Below are 23,574 nucleotides of genomic sequence, written 5' to 3' on the forward strand. Positions count from 1 at the left end.
CTGTTCTCCCAGGCCATAGCAGAGAGCTGGATCGGAAGTGGAGCAGCTGGGACTCAAACCGGCCACCATATGGGATGCCGGCACTGCAGGCGACGGCGTCACCCACTCTGCCACAGCACCAGCCCCAACCATTACGTGTTTTGAAGATAAGCTTCCGTGAAATATGTAATCCTTTCCTACGGGAAATAACACACATGTGTGCACATGCATGAAGGGAAACTTTTTTCTTTTCTTCTCTCTGGAGGCTGTGTCTAGATTTGCACTTGTGCTTGTCAGAGAGAAATTAACATAGGAAATTTTCCTTCCTTACTCCCACACAACCCATCTGCCAATCTAACACTTGCAGAAGCAGCAAGCGGCGCGGAGGCTACAGCGGCAGAGAACAAATAACCAAATTAACAGAAATTTGGAAATAAGAACAAGCATTTGTTGTCTTCCTGGAAACGACTCCCTGCTGAAGAGCTCGCCTCTCAAATGATCAGAAACCTGCAAAGCCTCCAACAGCCTGAGCCGCACGCCATCCTTCCAGACAAAACGCTGCACCTGTTCCCTGTCTCCACCCGGCTCCACCCCTGCACCCCGCGCACGCTCCCTCTGCAGGCCCCACTGGTGGTTCACCTGCAGACTCAGAACTGTGACAGCCACAAGACGGGGTGGGAAGGAAGACCGGGCAATGGTCAGGTTCCCTCCAGGTCAGCACAGAAAAGGCTGCAGACGCTAGAACCAGAGAGGGCCTCAACAAGCCACATTCCTGTTTCTCCCCTCAGTCTCCATTCCCTCCCTGCACACAGTTCGGCTCCTGAAGGAGATTCTCTACCCTGTTTGCAAGTTGAGGACACCGAAGACTTACTGTGTGTTGAGCATGGGGCCAGGTGCTGCAGAAGATGCAAAAACAAGTGCACGTAACTCACATCCTGCAAGGAGTGTAGACCGCTGTGCAACATTGCCAGTCATTCAGCAAAGCAGAGGCCGGCACCTGCTCTACCCCCGCCCCACTCCTGAGGCGGAAGATTCAGTGGAGCATAAGAAAGATGCTAAAATTTTGCCTCTGAGAAACACACGCTCCAGCAAGAAGAGAGGAGGAAGGGAGACATGTAGGGCACTCGTACATAATGTCAGACAGTGATGGAAACAAAGAATACAGGATGGAAGGGGGATTTCCACCCTGGGCGGCTGTGGGGGTCTCCCGGCTCCCAGCCGAGGGGCTGCAAGTGCCCGGACCCGGGGGGAGGGGCAGCCGGGTGGTGAGAACACAGCAGCTGCCTGGCGGAGGTCAGCCTGACACACGGCCTCGCAGCCACTGCCGGGGCTCTGCCATCTGCTTTGAAAGAACGGGGTAGGAGGTGGAGCGGGGCCCCGAGAGGTTACTGGAACGGGGATGGCACACGATGGTGGCGGCAGTGGGGGAGGAGAACAGCACAGCCCATTGGATGCTTGTTCCAAGGTCAGGTGCAGTGTGATGAATGCCCTGGGGAACTGCCAGTGCCGTCCTCGCTGGGGCTGGGGCTGGGGCTGGGGTGGGCCTGGGAAGGCAGCGTGGGGAGCTGGGACAGCTCCCAGTGTGCACGGGCATTACAACAGCAGGACCTGCCACGACAGGGTCAAGGACGGACCTAGCGGGTTGCCGCCAGAGCGGGGCAGACCCCCACACTCTCCACGGGCAGCTGCGGAAAGCACGGTTGGCCTTCCGGGCACACACATTGAAGTGTCAGCAACTCGTGGGCAGTGCTGCCGATGTGGGGTACCCTTCGGAGAAAGGCTCAAGCCCCTGGAGGCAGGAGGGGTGCTGCCCGGCGAGGGCCGGCGCAGCGTGCCGTCTCCAGCTGCGACACGGAAACAGAGGCCTCTCTCCCCTTCACTGCTCCCTCCAGAGAGTTTCAGATTTCTTTTGAAACCAAATAATCAAGCTGAGCACAGCACTGTGATAAGGGGCTAAGAAGTAGCAGAGGGAGCCGGCACTGTGGCGCAGCGGGTTAAGCTACCGCCTGTGACACTGGCATCCCTTATAGGCACCGGTTCAAGTCCTGGCTGCTCCACTTCCCATCTGGCTCCCTGCTGATGTGCCTGGGAAAGCAGCCGAAGAGGGCCCAAGTGCTTGGTCCCCCTGCACCTGCACGGGAGACCTAGATAGAGTTCCTGGCTCCAGGCTTCAGCCTGGCACAGGCCCAGCTGTTGCGGCCATTTGGGAAGTGAACCAGTAGATGGAAGATATGAATCTGTCTCTCCTCCTCTGTCAGTCCGGCTTTCAAATAAATAAAATCATTATTTTTAAGAAAATAAGTAGCAGAGGAACACGACCCCAGTGGCATCACATCCCGCTGCTGATCCTGTGCTGAAGTACATCCTCATGTTTCCTTCACCTGTTACTAAAAATACATGAGGGGACACCAGCCATGGGCGCCTGAGCAAATCCTAGGAAATGCATGGAGTGCCTTGGCCCTGTGGCTGACAGCGGAGGGCCCTGTCCTCACCAGGAGGGTTGCTCTGCTCCTCGGCTCCCACCAGGGAGGCACAGGGGTGACAGCAGGACCAGCGCAGCACACCGCCAGCCCTGCTGCTCACTGCCCGGGCCTGAGATAGGATGCCTGGCCTTGCTCTGCATCAGACCCCGTCTGTAAAATGGGGGTAACACTAGCACCCACCTCCTGGGGTGTTCTGAGCATAAAGTGAGTAACAACACATAAAATACTTAGGAGAGGGCATCCCTGGGCAAAACACTTGCACATTCACACACAATAAATTTCTTAGTATTTGTTGGCTAAGAACAATGCTAAGTTTTTTGCAGGCTTTTTCTGAACAAAATTATTAATACATTTTCCAACAAAACTTTGTATTTTTTACTTGAAATAATAATGGACTCACAAGAAGTCACAAAACTAGCACAGAAGGGCCCCAGGCACGCTTCACCCAGTTTCTCCGGATGGAAACCTTATATTAGCTTTATCCTTTTGCAATGCTTGTAATTATACGAGAACTTCATAAGTCAGTATCGTTATCAGCCCCATTTCACACATAAGGAAACTGACAGAAGTTAGGGAACTTGCTCTGGGTGGCTCAGCCAGTGACTAGTGTGATCCTAGAACCAGTTCTCTAGCCGCCTCGCTCCCCCCACACTCATCGGGGCCATCAGAAGGGCCCCAGATCCCTTAGCCAGCACAGACTGCCTACCCACCCTGTCTCTCTTGTGCAGCGAAGGTGGAAGAAAACACCTCTCGGGGCTGGCGCTGTGGCATCGCGGGCAAAGCCTCTGCCTGCGGCGCCGGCATCCCATATGGGTGCCGATTCGAGTCCTGGCTGCTCCGCTTCCAATCCAGCTCTCTGCTGTGGCCTGGGAAAGCAGTGGAAGATGGCCCAAGTCCTTGGGCCCCTGCACCCACGTGGGAGACCTGGAAGAAGCTCCTGGCTCCAGATCGGTGTAGCTCCGGCCGTTGCAGCCATCTGGGGAGTGAACCAGTGGATGGGAGACCTCTCTCTCTCTCTCCCTCTCTCTCTCTCTCTCTCTCTCGCTGCCTCTCCTCATTCTGTGTAAGTCTTTCAAATAAATAACTAAATCTTTTAAAGAGAGAGAGAGAGAGAGAAAGGAAACACCCCTCTAGGGACAAAATGACCGACACTGGTCCAGTTGCGGCGGAGTGAAGGGTCTCCTGGGAACACAGCGTTTGGGAGTGTGAATGCTCTGCTGACATCTCGGGACCCTCGGCGTTCCCGGTGGTCTCTCAGGGCCCCTCCCTCCGCTTGGCACGGAGCTTCTGCACGGGTTCCCTGGGCAGAAGCAGCACACCCTTCCTGGCAATGGGAGCTCTGTGGGTAACCAGGACTTCCCGGTAATCACAGAAGGTCCGGAGTACTCCTAAATAGCAGAAAACATTTCCATCCCACAATACTATGAGGCGGGCACGTCACGTTTATCACCCAATTGAATCTTTCGACATCCCTATCTGGGAAGTGAATTCCAGAGAGGTTAAGCAGCTCACCTGAGCTCACACAGCTGGTAAGAGGCAAGGCTGGGATTTGAACCCAGGTAGCCTCGGCCACTAGAGTCCAGTGCCTCTCTGAAGACTAAAAAGACCCAAGAAGCCCACGCAGGCAGCTGCTGGTCCCCTTCCCGCACGACTCTGACCCCGTGGAATTCCGCCCCCACTATCTCACCACCCTCGTGTGGAAACCCCGTGTTCCGACGTGGCTGCTGGTGAACTGGGAAGGACCCTGCTTTCAGGCCCCCGCTCCCTCTCTGGGGTTTCACCTCCCAGAAGGTGCTCAGGCAGGTCTGGCTCCCAGGGCCTCACGCAAACCTGTTTCCTCCCAAATAAACACAAGCCATAATCCATACCCATTAGGACTTCTCCTTTTCTTTCAATAAAAGAAATCTCAGAGTCACTCCTTGTCCAGTCTCCCCAAACCTTCTACCAGTTCCTCCACTAATGTTTAGGGCTCTGCAGTCGTAGGCCCTAAGGTGTGCTGAGGACGAGGAAAGAAAATCAGTTAGCAGGGAACAGGGGGTGCAAAAGGGGACGCCGGTGGAGGACATGACCAGGTTTTCTTTGGATGGGGAACTGCGTGGAACCTAAGGGACAGGATGTTAAAAAATAAAATAAAAATAAGCCAGTGTCCCTCACAGTAACTGCAATAAAGACTCTTTGTTGCCAGTGCAAGTCTCTGTGCTGGAATGGCCAAGTCTGCATGAATGCTCAGTTCTAGAGGAATTCGGCACTTGGAACTCACCACAGTCCGGACAAAACCCTGAGCTGATCGCTGATAAAATATATGTGTCCAAAGCGTCCCCTGCCATCCTTCTAGACAGACACACCTGCCCGCTCTGGCGCTCTGGCCCCCACCGCTACAGGACACAGTATTCTAGCATCCTGATGCCAGTGCTAACGTCGGGGCTGCTTCACACGTGACTGGCAGACTGCTGGGCTTCGAAACCAAAGCCGGAAACGAGGAAGAAATGGCCGATGGCTCCCCGGAAGGTAGAATCCTTTTATTCCCCGAGGAAGCCTTAGACACAGCGCCTTTCCCTAGCAATGCTAAGGTGTAAAGTTTAATATAGATGTTACTATGGTGATCTTCAGCTTTGCAGAACCCCCTGCAATTCCAGCATCAGGCTGTACTTCCAGATTAATGTGAAGAAATTTGTTTCCTCTGTCTGATGAAAACCAGAGATCTGTCGACACAGACATTTGTTCGAGAGTCTCCCTGATTTTCCGCACTTCCGCAGGCAACTCGAAGTCCAGATTTTGACTTGTCAGTCTCTAAAACTCTCATTTGGTACTTCAGAGACTTCCCACTGCTGGGGCTGGCGTTGTGCCACAGTGGGTTGAGCCACTGCCTGCAAAGTGGGCATCCTGTATTGGAAGGGTGGTTCAAGTCCCCGCTGTTCCACACCCAATCTAACTCCCTGGTTCATGCACCTGGGAAGGCAGCAAAAGATGGCTCAAGTGTTTGGGCCCCTGCTACCCACGTGGGAGACCTGGATGGAGCTCTAGGCTCCTGGCTTCAGCCATGCCCAGCCCTGGCCATTATAGCCATTTGAGGAGTGGACCAGCGGATGGAAGACTGATATCCCTGTGTGTGTGTGTCTCCCACTCTCTGTCACTCTGCCTTTCAGATAAAGAAATCTCACTGGGTTCTAGTCCCGGTCAGGGCGCCGGATTCTGTCCCGGTTGCCCCTCTTCCAGGCCAGCTCTCTGCTGTGGCCAAGGGAGTGCAGTGGAGGATGGCCCAAGTGCTTGGGCCCTGCACCCCATGGGAGACCAGGAGAAGCACCTGGCTCCTGCCTTCGGATCAGCGCAGTGCACCGGCCACGGTGGCCATTGGAGGGTGAACCAATGGCAATAAGGAAGACCTTTCTCTCTGTCTCTCTCTCTCACTGTCCACTCTGCCTGTCAAAAAAAAAAAAAAAAAAAAAAGAGAGAGAGAGAGAGATTTCTTATTCACAAAATAAAATTTATCACTCCATTTTGAAAACAATCCTTACTTCTAGAATCTATGAGAACTTTCCATAAATCATTCTTAAATACTTCTTGCCCAGAAAAGTCCAGATTTGGGACATCTTAGCATTCAGTGTAAGAAATATTTAATTTTCCCCTGGGGTAAACACTTTTGGTCTTTTCTACTTCCTCATTTTTTTTTTAAGAATTAGAAATTTTTTATAATGGGATTATTTAAAATTACATGACTGGCCGGCACCGCGGCTCACTAGGCTAATCCTCCGCCTGCAGTGCTGGCACACCAGGTTCTAGTCCTGGTCACTCCTCTTCCTGTCCAGCTCTCTGCTGTGGCCTAGGAGTGCAGTGGGGGATGGCCCAGGTTCTTGGGCCCTGCACTGGCATGGGAGACCGGGAGAGGCACCTGGCTCCTGGCTTCGGATCAGCGCTGTGCACTGGCCACAGCGCGCTGGCCGCAGCGGCCACTGGGGGGGTGAACCAACGGAAAAGACCTTTCTCTCTGTCTCTCTCACTGTCCACTCTGCCTGACAAAAAAAAAAAAAAAAAAAAACAACAACAACAACAACAACAAAAAAACTACATGACATTGTTTTTTTACAAAGATTTATTTTATTTATTTGAAAGGCAGAGAAATGAAGTGAGAGAGAGACAGGGAGAGACAGAGAGAGAAAGAGCTCTTCCATCCACTGGTTCACTTCCAAGTGCCAAGGGCTGGGCCAGGCCAAAGCCAGGAGCCAGGAGCTTAATCTGGATCTCCCACATGGGTGGCAGGGGCCCAACCAGTTGGGCCATCTTCCACTGCTTTCCCAGGTACATTAGCAGGGAGCTGGATCAGAAGCAGACAGAGCGGTAAGAATTATGGGATGCTGGTAACACAAGCAGCGTCTTAACCCTCTGCACCACAACACTGGCCCCCACGTGACACTTTTAATGCCACCCAACTGTGTACTCACAAGTGGTTAAAATGGAAAGTTCTGTGACATATATTTTAGCTCAATAAAAAAGCCCATGAGAGTTCAGTATCCCTGACTTCTAACTAGCCTGAATGTGCCTGTTCAGAAAACCAAGTAAATTTCAAAATAAGAGAAAGGAGACCTGGATCATTCCTTCTGTCCTCGGCCATCCCATAGAGATACTGAGGTTGTAGAGTTAATGCACTTGTGCTAATCCCCTCTTTCTATGCAGGGCATAAGGAATCGTCACCTCGAACACAGGACTAGGTCAGGGAGTGTCACTTCCGCACAGGGCTGACACTCCCGCCACCAACGAGGGGCGTGGCACAGGAGAGCGAGGGGCCCTCAGCGGTACCAGACCCTTCTCCGACACAGCAAGCCCCTGAACGCAGAACAGGAGGCCACACCTGCAAGGCAGGGGGTCTTTACCAGGGGCCTCCAGGGCACCTGCAAGCCCACTGCATGGTCACAGACACAGACAGGGACTGCACTGGGCAGAGGCCTCCCTCCTGCCTTCTAGAAAGATGAAGAACCTAAATCTCACTGCAACGATAAACCCGCCCCAGGAACCAGAGACGCACAGGGGCCAGCGTTTGCCGCGTTCTCACAAGGCTGCGGCTATAAAGAGAATCTAGGTGCCCTCAGGAGGGGAGATGGCCTCCTTGAGGACAGAGGCGTCCATTAGCCTAATTTGCATGGGAGCCTGACCCAACGGAACGCAGCCTGGCAGGGAGAGTAGGGAGCCAGCCGAGCTGTCCGCACAGGCTCTAGGAGGCATTCCCAATGGGGTGCCCAGGCCTTGTCCGCGGCCATACTCATCACAGCAAAGGCCTGGTTTGCACAGGGAAGACCTGTGGTGGCAGGGAAGCAGGGCCAGGGGCTGTCACCAAGTCACAGGGCTGCCAGGCTCAGGGCCAGCCTCGGCCTCCCCTGCAAGCCTGAGGCCCGCTGCATCCACTCCTGCCCCAGGCCCCCTCCCCACGGCTCTGTGTGGGTGTCTCCACCTCCCTCCAGAGCTCCAGATGGCTGCTTCTAACCCTCCTCGACTTCCACGTCCGGAATGTCCACCAGCACAGTGAGATCAGCAGGAACCCTCCGGACCCCTGTCATCCCTCACTTCCTGCCCTCCTTCCTTCTCACCTGGGCAACTCCTTGTACTACCTCTCAGAAGGTTCCTGCCCGGCTGCCTCCAGAGTCACTGGCCTAGGAGCCCTGCCAATGCCGGGGACAGGCACAGCCAGGAGGCACGGCGTCCACACAGCACGCAGCCTCCTTCCTGCTGCCTGGCCCGAGACGTCTACACTCTAGCTCCCAGACAGGAAACAAGTCGTCCAGTCCCAGTCCTGTCTCTCACCGCCTGGTGACTTCACGGAGCCTTAGGCTCCATGACGACCGGCGTGAGGACTAAGTGGGATGGATGCAGGCAGAGAAGCCCCAAGGACCCGACAAGGCAGAGCCTCCGGTGTGGAGCCATCTCCAGGCGCCGCCTCCAGGGCCAGCATGAGTGGTGTGCCCTGGGTCTCTGTGCAAAGGTCCAACCCCAGGGCCTCCTGGGAGAAATGCCAGAGGCTTGTTTTCTGAATGCTTTGCTGGCAGCCAGGAGAGGAAACCTGAGCAGGGACCCTGTCCCAAGACCGCAGACGACCCGGATGAGGCTATGGCAAAACGTGTTGTCATGCTAGGACTTTCTCGGACATGGAGCTGGTCCAGGGTCATGAGGCAGGTGGCCCCGTGGACACGGCGCTGACGTGAGGACACCAGAGTGGCCCTTTCCCCCTCCTTCACCTGCTCCTCCATGCCACGCAAGGACGGTGAGTGCCCGCCCTCCCGTGGTCTAATCACCAGAGGAACATTAAGGGGAAGCCCCAACTGCAGCTCTCACTGTGGTGTAAACGATCCATGGAGCTCTGCTCTCGGTGACCCGCGTGAACTGTGGAAGGGCGCCTGGGAGCAGTGGGAAGGGCGCCTGGGAGCAGCGGGAAGGGCGCCTGGGTGCAGCGGGAAGCGACCACCACATGGAACAAGCACTTGCAGGGACGCACGGGGCAGAACACAGGCGTGGGCAGGAAGCTCTCACCTTGCCAGGTGTGCACAGACCCTGCTCCCATGGGTGCCCCTGGCTGGCTGGCCCTAACACGAGGACTTGGCCAGCCCCGACTCTGCACATGCCTGGTCAAGTCCATTCAGAACATCAGAGCAGTTCAGTGATGCTGAGCTCAAAATACAACAAGCACCATACGTAAATATGTAATTTTCAAATGTATGCTTTGGAAGGTGATGTCTCCTAGGCTAGGTCTCACGGTGTCCTCTGCTCTGGTTTTGCTGTTGGAGGTGGTGTGGTATTGGAGCTGACTTCTCTCAAACCCTTCAGCACATATCTGTGTGACCACAGGCCCAGGGGTTGTCCCTGGCGTGCTGTGGACTGGCGGCGAGTTCCAACACATACTCTGACACAAGCACCAGGAACAAGGTGTGCGTGTGTGGACAGCGGGATCTCCTTTTCCCAGACACTGCCGTTTCCCTCATCACACATCCAGCACTCCTTCCCGACACAGCCAGCCAGCCAGCCAGCCAGCCACAGTGTCAGAGAGCTCACTGTTCCCCAGCACCCACCTCCTCGGCTTGGTAAGGTCTCCACCAGAAAAGAACACCTATCAGGGCCAGGGAGCTGTGCCCCGGAGCACAGGCAGGTGCACGTGTGGGCACCTGTGCCACTGCCCCTGCTGCCGAAGCCCGCCCGTGGAGCACCACAGCGTTGCCACGCCCGGGCTCGTCCTCTCACTGTAACCAGGGCAAAGGGCCCCACAGAGGCTCTGCCATTGGCCTAGGAATCTGTAGGCAAACAGCCATTCCTGAACATCACGTCCCAAGCTAAGCTCCAGGCCCTAAGCCTCTTTTTGTCTTGGTCACCACTTTGGCTAACTTTTCTTTCCTTCCTTTAATGTACCTATTTTATTTATTTGGAAGGCAGAGAGAGAACGAGAGACAGAGAGGTCATAGATCTACTGGTTCACTCCCCAGATGGCCATGACACCCAGGGCTGGGCCGGGCCAAAGCCAGGAGCCTAGAACTCCAACTGGGTCTCCTGTGTGGGTGATGGGAACCCAAGCACTACAGCCATCATCTGCTGCTTCTCCAGGCACATTGGCACAGAGCTGATGTGGAGCAGCTGGAACTCGAACCAGCGTTCAATTTGCAAGCAGCAGCTTAACCTGCTGCACAAGCCCAACTCTCGGCCCTTCCTTCATTGAGTGAACAGCTATGAGTTCCTGTGTGGAAGCACATGAAAAGCATGATCCAGACAGGAAGTGTCAAGTTCTCAAAGGCAACTCGGTCTCAGCAAAGACACACAACAGCATGTGCTACTCGGTGTGCAAACAAGGCCTCACAGGATCAGAATTAAAACTATGAGTTGCAAAGGCTGTGCTTATTCAATTATAAATTCCTGTTACCCAAATAAGTCTCAGGAACCGGAGTGATTGTGCCAGCCGCGTGCAAGGTTCCATGCCCAAATGCACACCTGCCATCCGCCAAGGCACATGACAAAGGTTTTCAAACGTGGGCGACCGTGGCCATTGGAAGCCTTCCTGAGCCGCAGGCCTGGCTCCACAGAGGCTGCAGCTCCACAGACAGAGGGCTGCCCCGCCCGCTGGGTTTCAGAGCAGAAGGGAACTCTTTTCGTTACTTCCCACGAAATCAGCAGGGACAGCGCTCCTTTTGGAACCACCATCTGGATTCAGAAACATAAAAATGGTCCCTGAAACTGCACATGCTTAAATGTCAACAGTATACGGCAACTTCTAGCAGCACAGCAAAGCTGCTTTTCCGACTGCATTTTTCGATATTGCTTTTGCAGTCGCCATCGGTGAGAGCACAGGTGGCTCATGTCGCTGGCTTACGCAGCGTGAAAGCCACTTTTGCCATTCACAAAACCATGTGGGAATAGCTCTAATTAGATTTCTATACAAAACAGGTTTGCTCTTAGCAGACTTAACACCTTTTATTCTCTCACCCAGGAAGTCAAATTTTAAATTATGATGGAAACTATGCAAGAAACCACCTCCTGGGGAGAGGTAACCAAAGAAAACAAACTGCTTAGGGAAGCGGTGATGCAGGCAAATCTCCAGTGACTCATGAACTGGTCCAATAGCTTAACAACTTCTATGCAACTACTAACATCCCTTTAAAAAGCAATGGGCAAAACTACGTGCCAGACAATGAGCTCCCGAAGGGCTCTATCCTGCTGTCTCCGGTCCCGCTCAGAGTCTGACTCACACGCCACTACACTAATGGAGTAATGAATACTACGGCTACTCATTCAGCGTCACTGTGGAGCATGCCCTCTGTGGTGTGGACACAAAGATGGGGAAGACAAGGCTCTTTCTTTCTGCTGGAAAGGATTCCCACTTATTTTAAAAATCAGATGAAGCCTCAAGCTGATAACGGGAAAAGGCAGATAGATAAATTAGGGTCACGAGCTGGAAGCCACACCTCCCCTGGCCCATGCAATCTTATCCACTCACCTGTCAATCAGACAGCCCCCTTCCCCAGGATGTGGGAGGGGGGCACCATGTAACCACTTCCCTTTCTAAACTCATAAGAAGCCTGGTAAACAGAAGTTCTCTCTCTCTCTCTCTCTCTCTCTCTCTCTCCACATGGACCCAGAGCAAGCAGGGTATGAAAATCTCTCTCTTCCTTCCCTGAACAATGCCCACATGTGTGTGTTTTCCTCACTATGTAAATAAACTTCATCACTTTGCACGTTGTGTCTGTGCCTGTACTTAGAATGCTTCTCTAAGCGAGAGGCAAGAGCCAGGAATAGGAATTTAGGCCCAACCCAGCCCACAGCAAAGCTGCACCTTACACAAATTTCACCACAAACGTAAACCTCAGGTGAACTCTGCCCTCTTCCCCTTGACCATCTGCACCGCTGGCCTGAGCCTCTTCACTTTGGTAGAGCAGGTCCAAGAGTCCAGAGACAAAAAAACTTAAGGCTGCATTTCTTGTACACATCAAAGGTGAAACATCAGGCAACTGTTTGGTTTTCTGTAACTCCTCACGGCGGCCAAGGTTCCTGAGTTGAGGTAGCCTGGGATAGCCTCAACGGTTCAGGGATTTCCACACAGCCTGAGCCAGCGATGATGTGGTCACTGACCCCGTTAAGTCCCACCAAATAGGAGAAAGTCATCAAACCCCAATCACCAAAACAGAGTTCTCGTCCCGGGAGCTGCTCCTTTACTCCTTGCCCTCACAATTTATCCCCCAACGTTGGAGGTGGGACACAGGAGGCGGCCACCCAAGAACACAGCTGCTCCAGTGTTTCCAGGACCACGAGCCTGGCACTCGACTCCCCACTCTGATGGTTCACCCTCCGGGCCTGGCTCCTGCCCCCTAGCCCAGCAGAGTGATCAATCTGGATGAGTCAGGAGCAGCCCTGAGCTTCGATCATCTCTGGAAATGGATGACAAATGGAACCTACTTCACGTGGTTTTCTGAAGGCTGGGGCCAGGCTGGGGGTGGGGCGTGGTGTGAGGTCACCAGGTTATGGGGCATCGCCCTGTCTTCCCCTGTAATCTCCTCCACATGACTTCCTGCCACTGTGACGCCATCCACCCTGATCTGACAAACTCCTTTCTGCACAAAGCACAGAGCGCTGGGTATTATTACAGCAACAGAAAGTGAACGCAGATACACCACGTGGGAGGCTCTGACTCACGTTCCAGGTCACACAGGAGAAGGTTCTGAGAAGGGATGAGAAGAGGGGTGGTTTCTGAGATGCTGGGATGACGGGCGAGCCCCGGATCTGCATTCCCTGGGCCCCAAGGCCAGGACATCGGGCAGTTACTCAGCCAGGCAGCCATCCCTCCCTTCCTTCCACCCGTCCCCTCCCGCTTCCACGACACCTACTGAGTGCCTACCATTGCACTCAATGGGGAGGGAATACCAACAGGAGGGAAGCCTCGGTCCTTACCCAAGGAGCCCTTTAGTTAAAGACTTGTCATCCATCCAGAGCTGTTTTGCTTTTTGTTTTGTTTTGTTTTTCAAATTCTGGGACCATGACCCACAGCAATAAATGCATTTTTATATCCACAGTCCACTACGGCACACACACACAAAACAAATAAAAATTTCACAAAACAATACTTACCCTTATCAACTGATACGGTCTTGATCTCCTATCCTATCCTGCTCTATCCCACTGCATTCCATTCCATTCTTCTCTCTGATCAGCAGCTTAATAAACTGATTTCATGCCCTGGCAATGGTTCACCCCTCTGGGCCGGGAAAACCCTAACCAGGAAGTCTGGATGCCTGTGCCAAGATGATCACTACACGGATTCCGCCCTCAGAAATGTACTCTGAGCATTGGTGGGTCCCAGACCGCCCCTCGCCCCTGCCCCAGCAGCCCCCACGCAGGCTGGGAGAGCTGACTCACTCAGATCCCGGCCATTGAAATCACAGTCACCCACACCCAACGCCCTTGAAGGGAGGGAATCAAAGGTGCTGAACACAGAGAGCCGTGACTCGCCGCTCCTCTCCACCGGGTACGCGGCTGTAACTGTCCCTAGGAGGGACTCACAGCACAGGGCTCAGAGTGGTGAGGCACTGTACCCAGGGAGCCCACACCGGGGGCGGAGGCCTCCGAGTGTCCAGACCCACGGACGAGGTGAAGCTTGAGGGGAGGAAAGACCATCAGAACCCCTGAGCAGAACCCCAAATGCTACCCGGGCATCCCCACATGCCGCAAAGGGCACACAGAGGCCTGGGGCAGGGGCCTGGTGAGCCTGGGAGGGGGCGGCTGCTCCCCACCGGGGGCCACCAGCAGCAGAGGGCACTGCTATGAAGAGCTGCTGGAGAAGTCACCGGCCCCTTTTATGTAAGACAGCTTTATTTGCACAGCGGCTTCTTTTCTCAAATGGGGATTTTCATTCTCAGTGACTTGTCATTCCACCTAATGACATATATGAAAGCTTATCTTCTCACAGGCTAATTTTAGACTGAGATCACTCGTTCAGAAAAACAACCCCGTTGTTCAAGCTCCCGTCCACTCTCCCAGGCTGGAAGACTCCTAGGACAAGCTGCTGGCAGGCCAGAGTCTCTGCGGTGCGTGGGCAGGTACTGTGGTGCAGGTACTGCCGGTGCTGGTGCCTGGGCGACCCTTCAGAGCCTGGGTCATCCGCGTCCCGCCTTCGCAGGGCTCTTAGTGTTCCTGACAGTGTTTGCAGCAGAAACTCCTGAGGCTGAATCGGGCACTGAAAACAGCGCCCATCCTGGCAGAAGCACCCCCAAAGAGCTCACCCTTCTTCCGATCACAATGCCCCCTGTGCCAGGATGCTGCACCAGACTCACCCTTTGTGCCGGCACTGAGAGAGGCTGCAGACCAGAGCCCCACCCTGCTAGTGTCCCCAGGGGTCCTGAGGTTCATCCTATTGGGGGTGGGCCAATCACATGACAGGCTTCTCACCCTTGCTCCCACAGGGTTAACAGACCTGGCAGGTCTGCTACGCAAGTAAGATCCAAGCCAGCTCTGCCTCTGACCTCTCCTCACCCCCACCCAATCCTCCTGCCCATGGGCCCCACCATCCCCACTGCCCTTAGCAGCCCGGGCCACGGGGCTCACCGCCTCCGCTTCTCTCGGCATTGCCATTAGCTCACCAGTCTCCACGTCCTGTACTTCCTCTGATGCATTCCAGACCTGAACGAAGCCAGCCAAGCACCCTGCTCTGCACCCCAGCCCCTTGGCCCTATGCCTGGCTGAGGAAACCACACAGGAAAGATCCCCCAAAACAGGAACCGTGAGACACCTGCCCTTCCTGCTCCCGAGTGGCCCCTCCAAACCCTGAAGCCCCAGCCCTCGCACCTCTGCCCCCTTGGTGTCCTGGCCCGGCGGGGAGAGCTGACCATCACACTGGCCTCTGACCACACAGAAAAGCAAGAGCCTTAGGTGGGAGCTCCCTCCAGTGCCCCTGGCCTGCAGCCACTCTCCTTCCTCCCCTCTCATCTTAGGGTAGGATGCCCTCCCTAGGGCCAACACAGGCACCCCCGCTCTGTCCACCTGCCTCCCTGGGGCCCGCTCTCCAGCCAGGCCATCTTCTATCTTCCCTGCAGCCTGACCCTTCACTTACCATCTCCCCCACCTTCTACAGCGCAGTGGACACCACGACCTCGTCTCTATTTCCACTGAGAGTGCTCTAACGCGGGTTACCGATGGACTCCAAGCTGCCCGTTTCAATGCTGCCCTCCCTGCCCGCTCTGTAGGGTCTGACCTGCTCTCGCTTCCTGTGTTATCTCCCTCCTGACACGGAGCTCAGCTCCCCTCCTCCTCACCCCCTCCAACCACCACTGTAAACCTCATCTTCCTGGGAAATTCTCTTCTGATCGGTTCCTCTGCTTTCCCCACACCGACACTCAGGGCTGAGGACTAATGTCCTGGCCTACCCTCTCATCCCAGCATCAGACCTGCACATGCTGCAACCTGGCTCTCAGCGACCCACGAGCTCCTCTAGTGAGCCAGTGGCTCCGTGCAAGTGGGGGCCGTGCTGCCCCTGTGTGGAGCACAGGACCCTGTCCCTGGCTTGAGGAAGGCATTCGCCAAATGCTTGCTTGAATGCATGTCCCAAACCAGATTCACTGCTTCTCCGCTCTAATGTGCTCCCTTCTCGGAACCCGTCTCAGCAAATGACATCATCCGAGCCTGTGAGAGGAGTCCTGGGGTCAGCCTGGCTGAGACCTTCCCACCAACCCCCGCATCCCTCAGGGATCCAGCAGTGCAGCCTATGCACCTCCACGATGCAGCCTATGCACCGCCACGATGCCACCCACGCCGAGGCCAGCACCTGTGCTCAGTCCTCCTCATCTGGACGTGAACCAGCGGGATGGCCTCCTATGGCCTCAGACCCACTGACCAGGGCTCCTCACCATCTGACCCTTTCTGCTTCTTGACAGGGGATCCCGGAGGCCTGCGTAAGGATGTGCATGTCGCGATGAGCCCTGCAAGGCACCTCCTCGGTGGCCAGGCAAAGGAACTGGGAGGCAGCAGTACTGCGAGCAGAAGCAACAGATGTCCTGGGGCTGGAGTGGGGTGTGGCACACTCCAGAAGCCGTGAGGCAGCCACCGTGCCTGGGCTGGGAGCCCCCAGCGAGGTGAGGCTGGAGAGGACCAGGGACCAGACACCCAAGGCCCAGGGGCGCAGGCAAGAATTAGTCACCACTTCAGGGCTCTGGGCAGTAGCTGAGGGACGCAGTCAAGTCTTTGACAGAGACCCCTCTGCCTAAATGCTTAATGAATGAAGGAGAGGACACTTTCCTAAGACGATAAATACAGCCATCTCAACCTGAAACCCCACATCCAGCGAGGGAACACTGGATGCACTTCGCCTCTCGGGAACATGACAGACTGCCCACTGCTGTCCTCCTCCATGCAGCTGGCCAACACACTGTAAAGTCGGGAGGAAAGACGCAAAATTAGCAGCATCTGCGTATGAGTGCTTGTGTGGAGAAAAGCCCCGGAAGAATTCACTAAGGGACCACTTAAACCCTAAGAGGTCTCACCGAGGTTGTATTAACACATACAAACCAGTAACTGGGTCATCGATAAACAGTAGCCAGTTTAAAGAGGTAAAGTCCTCCACTGGGGATAGGAAATTCCTCAGACGAAACATACAAGAATTGTGTAGGATCTGTGTGAAGAGAATTTATATTAACCTGAAGGACACAAGCCGGAAGGCTATTTCTGGACAGGAAGATTCAACAGCACAAGGATGATGTCAGTTCTCCCCAGGTCAATCCATAAGCGTGATGGAATTCCAAGAAAAAAAATCACAGGATCTTGAAAATATCCAGTGCAATCTGGTTAGATAGCTTATTTGCAAAGTTCCTTCTGGCTACAGTGTGGCTGGGCACTGAAGGCTAGAATCGGGGGCCCCAGGGGCCATCCTGCCACGTGAAAGCTGGGCAAGGATGGGGGGTCAGGGGCTGGGGGCTGGGGTGCTGGCGACATGCAGACAGGCTGTGGTCGAGGTGATTTCCGTGGACAAAGTCCCAGAATGTGGTGACTGGACTCGGGAGGTCGTCAAGTGAGGACTCCTGGTTTCGGGTTTTTCCATTTAATAATTAATCAGCTCTCCTGCAAACATAGCCCTGAATTCCTAAACTCATATCTGGCGGTATTTTTGGGCCCAGCAACACCAAACAAGGCCATCTCGAAGACTTCTTAGTTCACTGTTAGTTCACAGCCGTGGGAGGCGCCACGTGTGCGCCCAGCCTCTGCTAACCAGGTGCCTGCCAGAGCTCCGGTGAGCAGGATGGCCCGAGCCCCGGAAAGCCTCTCCTCTCTCTGTGCTTTGCACCGCCTTGTGACCCTCAGCGTGCCAGGACAAAATCCGGTGGTGCCTGTGTTTGAGTCTGACCCAATCAGAGCCCACGCTTGCTGTCACAGTGGCGTGACACCTCCTCCATCACAACCTCATTCTTCGTCAGGAAATAAACAAGTGCTGAAGGTGGAAGAAGACGCTTCCCCCATCCCCAGCCAGCCCGTTTCAGGGGCGCTACCCCTTTAAGACCTGCCTTTGCCCCCTTGTCAGGGACTCTTTTCAACTCATACAAAGTGAGCTTAAATATACCCCACATCTGCAGGAACCCTTTCAGAGAATGTTGTTTGGTATGAAAAAGCAGAGCCTTTGTTTTGGGTACAGACGGAATGTTCTAGACACCCAGGTGAAACATAGGATGGTCTGGATGAGACTGGCTGAGGCCCAGCCCGCCCCAGAGGGCGGCCAGGCTGTGCTTTCCCCAGGGAGGCGCGGAGCGCTGAGCCACTGTCTGGGAACCTGTGGCAGGCTCAGTGCACACAGCGACGGCCAGGGACGCGGCCAGGGACGCGGTGCGCGCAGCCCTGGGGAGAAGCCTGAGGTTCCACTCTCCCAGTGGGCTTCAAGGTGAGCCATCCCGCAAATCCACCGACGGCCCCGGGGGCAGTGAGCGTTCACAGGGCCTCAGCAAGCCAGAAGCCACGTGGCTGAAGGATTAACCTGCACATTGGGATGCACTCTTCCTTACCAACAGAGATCTTGCCACCGTCTTGTGTCAAAGAACCTCAGAGTAAAAAATGAGTTTTTTTAAGTTATTTATTCATTTATTTATTTGAAGTAGAGGGGGTGGGCTGGGGAGAGAAAGCAAGACCTCCTAGCTACTGGTTCACTTCCCAAAGACCTTCAATAGCCAAGGTGAGCCAGGCCAAAACCAAGGAGTCAGGAATTCAATCCGGTGCTCCCATGTGGGTGGCAGACTCTCAAGTACTTGACCCATCGTCTGCTGGCTCCCAGGATACACATTAGCAAGAAGCTGGATCAGAAGCAGAAGAACCAGGGTTCGAGCCAGGCACTCCCATATGGGATGTGGGCATCCCAAGCTGCGGCTGGACCACTGCATCAAATGCCTGCCCTGAGATGAATGTGTTCAAGTCCCCCCAGCCTTGAATCATACGTGGCCATCATCAGGACACTCCACCCCATCTAACATGAATGTCATATTACCTAAAAATTCATAAAATTTTGCAACTTTTGGTAAAGCCTCACCAATATGGATTAAATAAAAGGGAAAAAAATTTTAAACACAATCTGGCTTTTTTACTTTCAATTTCACAGAACAAGCAAGCAAGAGGCATTTCAAAAGTAAGATTTCATATACTGTCTCATGGATAATGCTTATCGACTTCAATTATATGGACAAAAACAGAAAAGTCTGGGTCTTCCAAGTCCCACCCCAACATGACTAATCACAAATTCCAGATAAAAGGAATTTTAAAAGTCTTCTTGCATTTAAAATAAAAAGCCCCTAAAACTTTATGACATCTGTATCAGTTCCCTCTGTCGTAACCATGTCATTCTGGTCAGTAGGGCCGCATTTCAGTGGAATCCCCCATTTTTGAAGTGAAAACTCTAAGATCTGAAGTCACATGAAAAGTCAGTAGAGGGGCTGGCATTGTGGCACAGTGGGTAAAGCTGCCACCAGCGATGTGGGCACCACATAGGGACACCAGTTCAAGTCCTGGCTGCTCTACTTCCATGCCAGCTCCCTGCTAATGTGCCTGGGAAAGCAGTGGAAGATGGCCCAAGTGCTCCGGTCCCTGCACCCGCGGGAGAGGCCTGGATGGAGTCCCCAGCTCCCAGCTTCAGCCTGGCCTAGTAGCCCTGGCTGTTACAGTCACCTGTGGGTAAAGCAGTGACTGGAGATCTCTCCCTCTCTCTCCCCACAACTCTGCCTTTCAAATAAACAAATATGTCTTACAAAAAAAAAAAAAAAGTCTGTGGAATTCAAGGTCAATGTAAGCCAAGGAATGTTAACAATGAGCTGCACCTGCTCCAGGGCCAGCTGCCTTGAGAGAAGGTATGTGTCCCTAGACAAGGGCAGAATCTCAGTTCAGTTTTTTTCAGCTTTGGAAAACATTTTCCTTATCAACTGAAAATTAGAATGCAGAAGAAAGTGTCAATCAGCTGCTTTTTAAGAAGAGCTGAGGTAAAGTAGGAACAGCTCACAAATTTAAGCTGTTTCCTACTTATGTGCACCTGCTTCTGCAGATAGGCACGGCCATCAGGGTAGTCAGGGGATCAAAAGAGGCACCTCGTTTTGCGGAGAAATGTGCAAAACACACAACCAAAAGGTACAAAACTTAACAAAATACTAAGTAAAAATACCAAAAGCACAGAAGAGGTCTATGCAGATACTGCAGACATACTGGCCCTCTCCTTTCCCTCCTGGTCCCATGAAGAGGGCGTACTCTGCCCTAATAATGGCAGAAAGAAACCTTAAAAACATGAAACATTTTTCAAAATCATTAAACGAAAATGCAGTGTCTAGTATACCCGCATGATAACGGCCCACGAGAAGTCTCCAGTTAATGTAGGTTTATTAACTAAATCATCTTCCATCAATCATCTGGCACCACACACTCAGAGCACACTGCTTCTGGAGAAACCACCACCCCAGAGGCTGGTTTAGCTCCCCAGCAGCAGACTGGCTCCTACTACTCCATACCTGGGACAGGTGGGAGAGAGGTGCAGAATCCAGAAACAGAGGTGGGGTTTTTCTTTTTTAATCTGGCACATTCATTGCATAGGTATGGGAAACAGCTGGCAGAGGCAAAATACAAAGTCTGCACTGCTTCTCTGACAGCAACCACTGGGCTAACGTTCACATTTATCTTAACAACTTGGAGAATTCTCTGGTATCCCAACCTCAGCCACCTTCCGGTGCTACTGTGATCCCTCAATTAACAAGGCCAACTTAACGGTATCCAGGGAGACTGGAAAGGCTGCAGGGGCACCTGCCGGAAGGCTCCGCACTGAGATCTGGAGGTCAAGACACTCTGCCCCTACAACACTGCGCACCAGAAATCCCATCTGCAAAGTCGGGCTGAGTTACCTGCCCTCAGACTTGCTAGGAAGTCTCTGAAACCTAAGAAGGAACCAATATATTCCCAGCGAGTGAATCAATGAATTTTTGGATAATTATGTGAAACACACAACCCAAATGCCATTATTCTCTTAATGCTTTTCTAGGAATGCACGTAACATTGAAACAATTCACAGTTCACAGGGCAGGCAGCCTGTTTGTATCTTAGCTCACAGAAAAGTTCTGGACTCCAGGCTCTCGGTAGGACATCTGCTTTATTTCAGTTCTGGGCTCTGTGACAACACGAGTACCTGCCTGTACTGACAATGCCCCTCCTAACAACGCTGAGGAGTCGGCAGAGAAAAGAGGGGGTGCTTTACTCAGAGACTAAATCAGCTCGGATATGCCTGCTGCAGAGCACCAGAAAACCCCACTCACGGGAGCTCAGCCAGGGAGGTGGTGCCACGCGCGACCTCTGACCCACGCGTGAGCACAGCACTGGGCCAGCTGCTCAGGGGAATGTTCAGGAGTCAGACACCACCCGGGGACCTCACAACACAGTTACTCCTGCCGGCAGCAGCTCCTGCCCCGCCCTCGGTGCCGACTCCCTCCTGGAACCTCTCACTCCAACTGCACTGAAAGCTGGGCAAGTTCTATCCACACCTGCGGAGCACGCGACTTCTAGGGGACGCATGAGGGGTGATGCGAGGACGGAGATGTGCCCGAGGCTGACCAAGGCTGCTCAGGCAGTAACAGGTGGGTCCCCACCGCCCACCTCCTGCTCGAGCGACCGAGACGCCCCTTCTCTCAGCAGGCTCTCCATCTCACTTCCCCACGGTGCGGGTTTTCTTGCTCTATTAGATGGTGAGACCACTTTGGGAGATGGAAAATCAGCGCACGGAAAGGTGCTCCACAGTATCTGTCACTAGGAAACTGCACATGAAACCAGGAAGATGCCACTGCATACCCACTGGAATGGCTAAAACCGAAGCACTACCTCCACCAATCGCTGGCAAGGGTACAGAGCCACAGGAATCCTCATTCATTGCTGGTGGGAACGAAAAACCAGGACAGCCACTTTGGAGCACAGTTGGATGGGCTCTTACAAGCCTAGACATAGTCTTGCCATATGTCCAGGAATCCCATCCTTGGTGTTTACCCAAATGAGTTGAAAACTGACACCCATGAATGTTTATGGATGATTTGTTCATAATTTCCAAAAATTAGAAGCAAAGAAGATGCCTCTCAATGGTTTATGGATAAGTAATAGTACACATCCAGACTTGGGATATTACTCAGCATTAAAGAGAAATGAGCTGTAGGCTGACGCCGCGGCTCAATAGGCTAATCCTCCACCTTGCGGCGCCAGCACACTGGGTTCTAGTCCTGGTTGGGGCGCCAGATTCTGTCCCGGTTGCCCCTCTTCCAGGCCAGCTCTCTGCTGTGGCCCGGGAGTGCAGTGGAGGATGGCCCACGTGCTTGGGCCCTGCACCCTATGGGAGACCAGGAGAAACTCCCGGCTCCCCGCTTCAGATCAGTGCGGTGCACCAGCCGCTGTGGCCACTGGAGGGTGAACCAACGGTAAAAGGAAGACCTTTCTCTCTGTCTCTCTCTCACTGTCCACTCTGCCTGTCAAAAAAAAGAAAAAAAAAAAAAAAAGAAATGAGCTATAAGGCAAAAAAAAAAAAAAAAAGCACATTAAGAGAAAGAAGTCAATGTGAAAAGGCCACATATGATTCCAACTTTATGAGAACCTGGGAAACACTAAACTACAGAGAGAGTTAAAAAGGTCAGTGGGTGCTAGAGTTTTGGTGAGCAGAGGAGTGAAGCATAAGGAGTTCAGGGTCCAGTGAAACTTCTGTAGGCTACTGTAATGGGGGTACCATAATGACTTCATCATGACATAAACCCACAGAAACCACCACACCAAGATGAGCCCTAATGTGCACTACAGACTGTAGTCAGTAAGGGATCAATATAGGTTGATCAGTTGTAGCAAAGAGATCATACAATCATTACAGTCAAAGACTGGAGGGAACGACCTCAGAAGGAAGATGCCAGGAAACTGAAGCTCCGTATTTCTGCCCACGTGGGGAACCTGCAGTCCCTACAGCAGAGAAACACTTGAACTTCCCAACCCCCAAGTCCATGGGTACATTTCACATCAATCCCAAGTTCTGCACTATGCATGGCAATCTTGCATTTTTCTTTTATACTCCAGTGTAACTCAGCAGTCAAGTCATCTCTGATGTCCACTATAATAAAATCACTACTGGCTTCCCAGCATTCCTGATGCAGCTGAATGACTCACTCTTTTTTTAAAATATTTATTTATTTATTTATCTGAGAGGCAGTTATAGAGAAAGGGAGGAGAGACAGAGAGAGAGGTCTTCAATCCACTGGTTTACTCCCCAAATGGCCACAATGGCGGATCTGAAGCCAGGAGCCAAGAGCTTCTTTCAGGTCTCCCACATGGGTGGCAGAGGCCCAAGATCTTAGGTCATCTTTCACTGCTTTCCCAGGCCATTAGCAAGGTGCTGGATCAGAAGTGAGCAGCCAGGACTTGAACTGGCACCCATATGGGATGCTAGCACTGCAGGTAGAGGCTTAGCCTACTACGCCACAGCACCGGCCCCAAGTGACTCACTCTTTAAACACTCTTACCTTGGACCCTGTGTGCAAAGAAACATTATTTGAGATAAATACGTCTGAAGAAGTGTGGCGATACTTCCACTCACCAGAATGTTTCTGAAGACTGACTGACGTGATTGAAGGGAGCTGAGGGATGCAGTGAGAGTAAAGGCAGTTACCTGGCCTTCATTGTGTGGAAGGGGGCTTTCCCAAAGTTCACAGAAAATGGGAATTATGAAAAAGCCAGGCGTGGACTTCAAGTACTTGTTACACCAAAAGTAAAGTTCATCTTTTAATTCCGGTAATTCCATTTAAATTCCACGAAGTTTCTGAAGTCTTTTAGTAGTAAAAAGGCACCAAGACAAGGGGCAACTGAATAAATCAGAAGCCCTCTCTGCTCTCCATACGTGAAGGAGCCTCGTCCACTCCCCGTCGCGGAATGGCACTGCTCCTGCCTCTCCAGATGAGGAACACAGACGCCTTCCCAAGGCACAGTGCAACACAGGCAGCGCGGTGCACACTTCCTCCAAGACTGTTAGCCCTCATTCACACATACCAGAGAACCAATGGTGCCGCAGCTTCACGGGGCCATTTGCAAATGCTCGGCAAGTTTTCAAATTCCGTCCTAGAATTGCAGACCCCGAAATTTC

General features: G+C 53.1%; 1 protein-coding gene across 6 annotated transcripts in view; it reads right to left on the reverse strand.

The window, feature by feature from the left end:
• ZDHHC14 (zinc finger DHHC-type palmitoyltransferase 14) overlaps positions 1–23,574 on the reverse strand; it is a 267,415-nt gene that overhangs the window by 206,263 nt on the left and 37,578 nt on the right. Inside the window, exon 1 of one of the 6 annotated variants that reach the window (XM_070073343.1) lies at positions 13,050–14,443. The exons of 4 other annotated variants lie outside the window; for them this stretch is intronic. Coding sequence is in view for 1 of the 2 variants with exons in the window: in XM_070073340.1 (XP_069929441.1) it covers positions 851–954 (104 nt within the window). In the remaining variant the exon portion in view is untranslated. Of the gene's footprint in view, positions 1–850; positions 1,500–13,049; positions 14,444–23,574 lie in introns of those variants that run through there. One more of the 6 variants, XM_070073340.1, reaches the window with a different exon arrangement.

Source organism: Oryctolagus cuniculus, chromosome 5 (assembly GCF_964237555.1).
Source record: "Oryctolagus cuniculus chromosome 5, mOryCun1.1, whole genome shotgun sequence".
In the NCBI taxonomy this organism is placed as follows: domain Eukaryota; kingdom Metazoa; phylum Chordata; class Mammalia; order Lagomorpha; family Leporidae; genus Oryctolagus; species Oryctolagus cuniculus.